Source organism: Chenopodium quinoa, unplaced genomic scaffold (genome assembly GCF_001683475.1).
Source record: "Chenopodium quinoa cultivar QQ74 unplaced genomic scaffold, ASM168347v1, whole genome shotgun sequence".
In the NCBI taxonomy this organism is placed as follows: Eukaryota; Viridiplantae; Streptophyta; class Magnoliopsida; order Caryophyllales; family Amaranthaceae; genus Chenopodium; species Chenopodium quinoa.
Window position 1 is genome coordinate 2,796,049 of NW_018744151.1, and position 10,350 is coordinate 2,806,398.

The following is a 10,350-nucleotide window of genomic DNA, read 5'->3' on the forward strand; positions in this document are numbered from 1 at the left end:
CGGATTGTGTTCGGGTTGATTTCGTGTCGTGTCGTGTCGACTTCGTGCTTTCTATCAGTAACTTCGTGTTTGTGTCGTGCCGGTTTCGATCGTGTTGTTGTGTCGTGTTGTGCCAGAGATTGCCAGCTCTACCCAAAACCGCTACATCAATTAGCGGTTTAGGGGTAAAATCGCTGTAATATTACAATTTTAACACTTTGATCAACAAACTTTGTTTCACAATAAGAAAAATTGAGACAACCTCAAAAACGCTTACCTTAATACGAGAGGAATATTAAAAAATGTGCTCTCATAATGAGTGTGCCAAAATCAATTTTGATATGCCAAAATCATTTCCCGAAAACTAGTACTCTTGTAGTCCATACTCCATACTCCATACTCCATACGACCGCAAGTCCATAGTGCATTTGCATTTTGCAATTAGCATAACCTTCCCTCTCTCTCCTCTTCTTCAAACTAACTGATCACATCTAACCTCACCTCCTCCTTCCTCTCTGCAAAAAGTCAAGTCACCGGAAAACCACCAAAATGAGCGGAGCAAGCGGCGGAGCTCAGGCGAACCACTCCCTCGCCTTCCGAGTAATGCGACTTTGCCGCCCATCTCTTCACGTCGAAACGCCTCTTCTCTTCGACCCCGCCGATCTCCTCGTCGGCGAAGGCGATTCCTCCTCTCTTCTCCCTCATTCTCTCTCCTCCGACAACAGCGACAATGGCAGCGACAACGATCTCTCCTTTCGCTCTCGATTCCTCCTCTCTGATCCATCCTCTGCTTCCGGCCTCTCCGGCCTCCTCGTTCTTCCGCAATCCTTCGGGTTTGGATTTTCTCGAGTGAATTTGTTGTTGTTTTTTACTTTGATTGATTGAATTTTGTTGATTAATGTGTTTTTTATTTGTTTGTGTGATTTTTAGGGCGATTTATTTGGGAGAGACGTTTTGTAGCTACATTAGTATCAATAATAGTTCCAATTTTGAGGTTCGAGAGATTGTTATTAAGGTCAGTTGATGCTTAATGTTTCTGTTTTTAATTTCGTGTTTTTGAGTATATTTTTCGGGAATTTGATAATAATGTTGTTTGCTGAAATGCCATTATGTATGTGATGTGGAACTTATAAATGAAATGGAATGATTTTGTTTAGTTAATAAGAATTTGGAATGTTGGACTTAAGGATTGATGATTCGATTGTTGATTGAATAATGTAATTTGTCTCAATTTGGTGGTTTTTGCCGAGTACAAATTTGTGTTGTATTAATTGGTGGAGATATTGTTGGTGGTTGTTCGTTCGTGGAGTATAATATTTGAAACTCGGTCGTTGTTAGCTAGCTAAACAATATTTGTTTTGGCTTCAGATTTTTGTAATTTGGTAAACTATAAGTTATGAAATTGTCTACAGAATCATTGCAACTTATGACTTTTTAGGAAAAGATATTGAAATACTACGTATTAGATTTGGTTGATCAGCTCTTGTAACTTGTAAGGGTTGTTTCAGCTTGGTGGATCTGTACGACAAACCACTATCACTTAGCATGAATGAACCACATTACTCCTTATAATCCAAATGTTGGATTTATGACCTAGGTTTTTCTAGTCAAGGTATTGTGTAACTTTTGAAGTTGGACTATATGTTTGGAAATTTGATCCTATTTTTTTCGGTTTGTAGGAACTGATCTGTTTCTGATGACAATGGGCTTTTAGTCGCGGAATATTTTTAAGATTTCTGTTATGATATGTTTGGTAGATATTAATGTGTAAGCTATGTTACCCGGACTCTTCATTTCACTTCACGTACCCGTGTCAAAACCTCGACACTTGGACATGGGTATGACACCCGGACACTTCACTTTTAGTTCAAAATCATGGAATTTTTTCACAAAATTGCCGAGTCGGACGCATGGACACGTACCCGTGTCGGACATGGGTAGCCGTGTCCAAGTAACATAGTGTGTAAGCGTCAGCAAACCACTTAAATATCTGAAATTTGCTGACTTTTGAAGATGCAATCTTTTTTTGGGTTTCTGGGAAACTTAAACAAATGCAATAAAGATACTAACTTGATTCACTAATCACAAAGGTTAATGAAATCAAGGGTTTCAATCTTAATCTCACACAATTTTGATAAGATTGAGAAAAATCACTAAGATTTTGAATTCTCACAAATATGCTTCAGGAGAGTGAAAAGTGCATCTATTCATAAATCATCAAAAGTTGTCCATACAATCTTTCTTTTCCCTTTATAGGGGTTGTTACTACTACTACTACTACTACTACTACTACTACTACTGCTACTGCTACTGCTACTACTGATGATCCTTGGATTTCAATGAAGGGCTAAGATTAAGTCATTTTAAAGCAATAAAGTAGTCTAAAAATTCCAGCTTGGGTAAGTTGCATGCTGATGCAAACTTGCACAGGCATCATTCCATTGCAGTGCTTCTCCTTAGTTTTGAACTCTCTTGCACAAACAATTACTTGCAATCAGATGCTCACATTTTTTTCTGTTGCCTCTTTTGCTCGCTCATGCAAACTTGCACACCAGTAAAGCTCCAGTGTTTCAAATGCTATCACTTGACCTTCCAAGGAATCCTCAGCTTTATCACAAGCTGTAAAAAATGATAATGATTGATCCTTAGGATGGTCAAACCCAATAGTTGACCTCCCAAGATCCCTCCATGCTCACTTGTCATGACACGTGGCACCATTAAGGTCTGCGCACCAACCAAATTCAATGCCCTGCATCAAGATGGATGCTTATGAGCTATGACCAATCTGTGTTGAGGCTCTTTAGTTAGAGAAAATTAGGGTGATTTTAACTACAAACCATACAGAAAAAACAATGAAATAGCGTAGTTTGTTCTTTTCTATTAGCCCAGCTGTATAGTTTGTAGAAACATGTTGATATTTTGCTTAAATTTTCTCTGATCTGTCTCTGGTTACAGGCAGAAATTCAAACAGAAAGGCAGAGGATACTGCTATTAGATACTTCCAAATCGCCTGTAGAAACAATACGTGCTGGGGGACGTTACGATTTTATAGTCGAACACGATGTGAAAGAATTGGGGGCACACACGTAAGTTGGTTATTTCAATTGTATGTTTGTCTTTTACGATTCCTTTTACTAATTTTTTCTTATCTCTGTCATATTTAGGTTGGTATGCTCTGCTATGTACAATGACAGTGATGGTGTTCGCAAATATCTGCCTCAGTTTTTCAAGTTCATAGTTGCCAACCCACTTTCAGTTAGAACAAAGGTATCATCTTGTCACCTTCATCACTTTTACAACTGATTTCTGCTCTGAAATTATGTTATCTCTTTCTTATATTTCATGTTTGTGAACTTGGATCTTATGTTCAATATTTTTTGGTGCAGGTCCGTATGGTCAAGGTAGGTAGGTCGCTCTTCCTTAGCATTATTGAAGATAGTAAGTCCATGACTACCTTTTAATGTGTGAATCTATTCTATTTGTTTCTGCTTTTTGCAAATTCAAAGGTTTAGTTTGAGCTTGTAAAATCAGGCTGAGCAACTAAAAAGAATCAACAATATTTTATGAACTGTACAAGGTTTGGAAGTGGGATGGAAACTTTCATGTCTTGGTCCCCTCTTTATCTTTGAATTGTGTTTAGTTGAAAAGGTTTCAATATAAAGAACATGTAGAATTGTTGCTTTGAGTTACAAAGTTATGGGGTTGTATATTTTATGATAGCTGAGCACTAGAACGTAATGATTATTCTATCTTGTGATCCTTTTTGATGGCCAAAAGTTATTTGTGAAAACAATTATTTTGACAATGAAAGCTTAGGTCTCTGATTATTAAATTTTTATGTGGCCTAAGCTTTAATGGAATCTTTCTCTTGCATTCACTTATTACTATCTCCCTAGACACTGTTTTGACTGAAACTATACTACTTTCATCTTTGTTGGATTTTGTGTTTGAAGTTACTTTATCATGTGAGTTGCTTTGGAAGTTTGGAATATCGTATTCTATTTAGCTTATTTTCCTTATTTTTTGGTCTCTTGGGGTTTTATCAGTTATTTGAGCTTGGAGATTCAGGGAACTGGGGGAAAGGGGTTTGAAATAGATTTTTCAGATTGAGGTACAGGTTTTTCTCTGACTCTGTACTTTCACTTTTTCTGAAAATATCTATATTCTTTCTACTGTCAAAACAGCTGACTCTATACTTACCTTTGTGAATCAAATTTTATCAAGTAGCTATATCCCTACCTTTTAAATTGCTTAAGAAAATTCTGATGTACCCCTAAAAATGTTTGTTTACTTATTTGCCCTCATTAATGTTAACTGCCTCTTTTTAACTCTTATAAGTAGTGTGCCGACATGTATACCCCCTAAAAACTTTTGTTTACATATTTTCCCTCATTAATGTTAACTGCAAACAACTACATTTGTAGTATAAGGCCAAGCCGAAAGAGCTTGCCGGACATGGCTAGCTATGGGCTTATAGCGCCCGCGTTAGCCGCCCTAGTTGTGGTAAAAGCTATTTTTTCGTTGTATTTTTTTAGTTAATCATCTTGATAAATCAACTTTTTAAGTTTATTAGTTTTTAAAATTTTGTTGCATTTTCAATCTGAAAGTTATGCAAACAATTATAGCTTAGGTTGAAAATTGATTGTTGTTCTTAGTTCTCATGGAAGCTCTAAAACATATGGGGTCAGGGCATAAAAATTAAGGCTGTTCTGGTTGATGACTACTCCTTATAGCAAAAAATTTCCTTATCATGTCTCAGGATCTCACCTTTTTGGAGGCTTGTATTGAAAATCACACCAAATCAAATCTTTATATGGACCAAGTTGAGTTTCAGCCAGCTCAGCATTGGGGTGCCACAGTATTAACAGCTGATACGAATCTTGCTGAAAAGGATTCTACTAGGTTGGTTAGAAAGATCTTGATATGATTCTTGATTAGTATCCCTTGCAATTATCTTTCAGAGCTTAACTTGGAACTATTTACAGTGACAAAGAAATTTTTAAGCCACCGGTTCTGATAAAATCTGGAGGTGGAATCCACAACTTCCTATATCAGTTGAAGTTGTCTGCTCAAGAATCTACTCAAACGAGAATTGAGGGAAGCAATATTCTTGGTAAACTTCAAATAACGTGGCGTACAAACTTGGGGGAGCCAGGCCGCTTGCAGACACAGCACATACTTGGCAGTGTAAGTGCTTTATTATATTTATTTCCAAAAAAAAAAAAAAAAGGTGCTTTATTATATTTTACTTATGCTACTCTGGTAACTGTTTGTATATGCTCCTTAGCTTTGTAACGGGTTATAGAACGGCCGTTGTATACCCTTTTTACTTTGTGGAGTGGACTCCACATGGAACTTCCATATACCTCTCTCTGAAACCCGTATCAAAGCGCTTGTTCTATTACTCATGACCCATACATCATTTGCTGTCAAATGACCTATATACTTTATAAAAAATGATTAGTTGCCGCCTTTTAATACTGTCTGTTATATAAAATTTTGTAACAAGTATCAAGGACCTAGAAAGGTTGATTATCTAGAATTTTATATAAAAACTTTTCTTTAGCCTGAATTAAAGGGAGGTTTGGAGACTGTTATCTGATGTTGGTTGAACCAGGTTATTTTTGCCGTGGAACAAGCCATTTCATTTCTTCCTTTTGGCAGAAATACACTACAGTTTACAATCTACATCAGAACTAGGGTATTAACTTTTGCATGCCTTATCACCTTAGGAATATAGGAAAATGAGCTTAGAACAATGAGCAAGAAAGAAATCCTTTGAGGTTTCCAAATTTATGAATGAGTGTGTTTCTTGTACTCTTTTTAAAAAAAGATAAAATAAAACTGGTAAGAAATACCTAGCCATCTGTTGAAAGTGAATTAGCATTTTATTCAGGGGAAGACAATCCTTCCAGAGGTGGGGGTGTTCATAGACAGAAGGAATTGCATTTGTGCTGCTCTTCTACAAAGTCTTCGAAAATAGTTATGCAAATGCCAGAAAACAAAAGACATTGTTGTGCTTCTGTTCTCTGAAGCTGTAAATGTTGACTAAAATAGAAAACTAGATTATAACAGCTTCAGCTTCATAATTATCGCTCGAGTCCCTAATATGTATGTGCATCTGCGATATCATAAACATTTCTTTAGTAATACTATATGATTCTGTATTGGGTTTCCCGTAATAAATGACAGCACTCTTTTATTCAATTCTCTAGGCTTGTTGTCAATTTGTTTTCTTGTTCTCTTTCCCATGATTGGCTACTAATTCAACTTGTGTACTGCAGCCTGTTCCTCGCAAAGAAATCGACTTGCAGGTGGTGAAGATTCCACCAGCCATTATCTTGCACAAACCCTTTGAGGTGACTGTTCTTTTTGCTGCTGTGTTGCGTGTGAGTGGGAGGTCATGTAAATTTTGGTCTTTTGGACTTACTGTAGGTTTAACCGAACTTTAGAAACCAGCAGTCCACATCCTTTATAGGTCAGCTACCCCTCCCCCTCCCTCCGAAGGAACCTTCATATAGTTAGGAGAGTATTCAAGATTACTATTCGTAAATAATCATTCCATAAACTTAATGTTTGATCAATTATTTATTTATTTACTAAATTTTTTACACATGCTATTTTAAACTCCAAACCTTTTTTTTTTTCAACAAGTATATTATCCTTATAAATTATAACATTAATTTTAATCTTGTGCATGGCATGGGCCACCTGTCTAGCCCTTATGGTAAAGGGACAAGTATAGGTGTTTGGTTATTTATTGTCTGCACATATTTAGACTAACCCTGACCAAGCCCATAGTAGGATCTCTAGGATCCAGGAATATAATGCTCAATCTTTTTCTCTATTGCTTGTGGTTTATAATTTGGCCCATTTATATAAAATGCACATCTCATCTGTGCAAAGCATATTAGGTGGTAGGTGGTTGTTGATCTATATTGGACTTAGGAGTCGAAAATATTATTTGGAAATCAGAGAAGTGAAGAGCAAAAAGAGGGGAAAGCTTGTTTTGGGGGTGGTGGTGTTGGGGGGCAAGATGTGAAGATCTATGTTTATTGATCTAGATTCTCTTTCAGGTGCAACTAAGTCTCACAAACCAAACTGAGAGGGCCCTGGGGCCATTTGAGATCTGGTTTTCAGGTGATGCTAATGGGGAGAGGGCGTTCATGGTTAATGGCCTCCAAACTCTGGTAAGTTCTGCTTGGAACAAAAAGTAAATCTTGCTTCAAAGTTCATGCTATCTATTATCTTTTGTTTAGGGAATTTCACATGATACTTAGGTTGTAAATAGCATTTCCATTGATTCAAAAGGTGGCCAAACAGAGTAGCAACATCCTGCCTTTGGCCACACGGATTACCAATTTGGTATATTAAAGCTGCGGGTCTTGCTAAATTGGGATAAAGAAATCTCCAACGACATTCTGGTATTAAAAAGAAAAAAAAGGAAATCAAACAATGACTAATACCCCTGGATTTCACCAAAAGGTCCAAACTAACCGCATGTGCCATAATTTATTCTTTTTCCAACCATATTTCTAATATTATATTGTTATATAAATTCTTAAATATTACAAATAATTATAACACTGTTATAAGTAAGGTTTTGTTCTCTTTACCTTAAATAATAAAACTCTGTAAAAATAATTTACATTAAGTGAGTATAAATTAAGTTGAGCAAATATAACTTAAGTTGTAACTTAGAACAAATAGAGAATCTCAAGGAAAAAAAAAAAGAAGAAGATTTTTATATAATTTAATTTAAATTTAGCAAGAATAATTTAATTTCTATAAGGATAATTTCAAATCAGCAAAAATAATTAAAGTTTGATATATATTAGGCAATTGTGAAGTATTGTACTTGCACTAGCTCTGATTTTTTGCCGTCTCTCTTTTTGTATGCCAAAATGATTCTTGGTTTTTTCTATAAACCAATGTGGCCACCCCCCCCCCCCCCACACACACACACATAAGTATACCAACCTGGTTAATTGGCAAATTATTGGTTATAGGTATTGTCTTCGTAGTAAAATTAACTTCTTTCTTGGCATTTTGTTTTCAGGATTTTACTTTGACTGTTTTTTCTCTAACGAGTCTATTCATATGTTATCAAATAACATAAGGGCTAAGGAAATACTAAAATGAAAGTACTTTTGAAGTTATTTTTTACTATGTACACTGTACTTGGGTAATCTAATTCATTATGACTATAAACCTATAAACTAAAATTTCATCAAAATAAATATAACTTCAAATTTTTTTTCTGAAGCTTTATTTGTATAAGCTCTTTATTAACTTGTACATTTGGATATGTTTCTGAAGCTTTATTCATATAATCTAATTCATTTCTGAAGTTTTTATTTTTCCCTCACATTTTATACTTACTCCTTATGGAGCCTAAAAGCACTTTATTAACTTGTACATTTGGATACATTTGCACAGACTTTGACAGAGATTCGGGCTCTTAGTTCCACTGATTTGAAAGTGGTAAACAGCTTCCCTGTGTTATTTCCATTTTTCTGATTTTACTAGGACATTGAATTGCTTAAATTCCTCTTCCTTTTTTATTTGCCTTATTTGCTTTGTTGTGCTTGAATTTTGTAGTCCCCTGACCCCAACAGGATGTACAGTGTTGGCTTTAGTGAGATTAAACAGTTTCTTTACACTGGCTAAAGTAGTGTCTTCTTGTTAACATACAACTATTGAAATTTTATGTATTTGAGTATTTCATATGCCTACAATTTCTGTCTTAAAAGGCAGAGGGCCCAACTGTTTTGGATAGTACTTTCTGTTTTCTGCAGACATGCGGCAATTTATATGGTATCAAGAGTAAGAAAGATTTGAACCATTCACTACGATAGTCTAATGTTGTTTGACGTGTCTTCCCATGAAGAGCACACTGAGATTGAAATTGTGGGTGCTTCACTAATTCCACCTGTAAATCGATTTCCTGTAGTGGGTTTCTCTTTAAACCTGATTCCAATTTGTGCATTTAAACTATAGTATTATGTACTCAATTGTCTGAATGTCTGGTAATTAGAGCAACTTATATTACAGAGTGATCCAAAGCAGACAACTCAATAAATTTTCTAATTGTTGTGGTTTCTGTTGCAGAACCTGATTGCAACTAAACTCGGAGTCCAAAAAATCACAGGGATAACTGTTTTTGACTCGATTGAGAAGAAGACCTATGAGCCCCTTCCAGATCTAGAGGTATGTCATTAGAAATAGTTGTCAATTATCTTATACATACTCGTCCGTCAAAATCCTGATTAATTGTTTTGTGCACGACTAAAAATCAAATGCACATTAAGATAGGTTGAATGAGAAGTTGGTCGTGCTTGTCATTTAACTGCAATAATCATTTTATTTATGACATTAATTTTCTGATGTTAATACTTCACGTGGAATTTTGTAACAATCCGTTAGATTAGAAGTTTAGTTTAAGTTGCAATCAAAACCCCTTCATGATTTACTTTCAGCTGTGCTCCTACTTCAGACAGTTTAGCCTTTTGTGCCATATATCATCTCATATATATCATACTATTGAAAGTTTTGGGGGCTTTAAGAAGGTTAACACTTATTATTCATCTTGCTGTAGATTTTTGTTGATTTGGATTGAACTCTGGCACAAGTGTGATGGATGAATTGTTTAGCGTTAACAATATGGACTTATGTTTAGTGACCTTAAGACTGTACTGGTCTCTCTTGTGAAGCCAAATCCCAGGAGAATTGCATTTTGCTAAGGAGCTGTTATAGTGGAAAGATAGAAGGTTATTGTCTCTAGATTTAACCAGCATTTGGGAAGTTGTTTTTGTGATACAACTATATTGTTAGCCAGCCAATGCACCTTTAATTTCCTCGATCTGTTTCTTCACCATCATCTAATCGAATGATCGGCTAACTAGTGGGTTTGCCTCACTACAAATTAGCTATGAGGTTTTAGGCATTTTACATTGTATCTGCCAGTATTTGTACATGTATATTACAAGAAAGCTTTCTGAAAATACAGGATATTTATTTCAAAAGCTTCTATCCTGCCTTGATAAATTTAACTTCGACATCTAAGGAAACGAGCATATCAGCTTTTGTGAAAAACTATGTACCGATCTGGTATTTGGTAATTTTGGTTGTTACGATACTCTAACCTTGTTTAGCTGGCTAAATATTTTGTGGGAAGTCAAAATTCCAATGAATTTCATTTTCAACCTCTTGTTTGATTGACACAAAAAAGTGAAAATGGGGGCAATGAATATTCATGGGGATTTTAACTTCCCACAAAACATGGGAATTCCCCTTGGTAAGTTGAAATTCCCGTGAGAATTTACTTCCTCCATTCTTCAAACAAATTTGTTGAATTCCCATTAATTTGAT

At 35.6% G+C, this 10,350-nt stretch overlaps 1 protein-coding gene across 2 annotated transcripts; it reads left to right on the plus strand.

Moving 5' to 3' along the window:
• The first annotated feature begins 373 nt into the window (after nt 1-373).
• Nucleotides 374-10,163, plus strand: LOC110693592 (trafficking protein particle complex subunit 13-like). 2 transcript variants are annotated; one of them, XM_021870726.1, is made up of 12 exons: nt 376-812; nt 910-994; nt 2,935-3,065; nt 3,144-3,246; nt 3,366-3,380; nt 4,739-4,881; nt 4,965-5,166; nt 6,264-6,338; nt 7,056-7,169; nt 8,419-8,463; nt 9,091-9,189; nt 9,578-10,160. In XM_021870726.1, the coding sequence occupies exons 1-12, from the start codon at nt 529-531 to the stop codon at nt 9,596-9,598; spliced, it is 1,317 nt and encodes a 438-aa protein (XP_021726418.1). In that variant the 5' UTR covers nt 376-528; the 3' UTR covers nt 9,599-10,160. The 2 variants fall into 2 exon arrangements, with proteins under 2 accessions (XP_021726419.1, XP_021726418.1); XM_021870727.1 differs by lacking the exon at nt 8,419-8,463 and having other exon boundaries at nt 374-812; nt 9,578-10,163.
• The last annotated feature ends 187 nt before the right edge of the window (nt 10,164-10,350 follow it).

Coding starts and splice junctions, on each gene's coding strand:
- LOC110693592 (XM_021870726.1), top strand. CDS start 529: ATGAGCGGAGCAAGCGGCGGAGCTCAGGCGAACCACTCCCTCGCCTTC. Junction 813..909: donor GTTCTTCCGCAATCCTTCGG/GTTTGGATTTTC, acceptor TGTGATTTTTAG/GGCGATTTATTTGGGAGAGA. Junction 6,339..7,055: donor TCTTGCACAAACCCTTTGAG/GTGACTGTTCTT, acceptor ATTCTCTTTCAG/GTGCAACTAAGTCTCACAAA.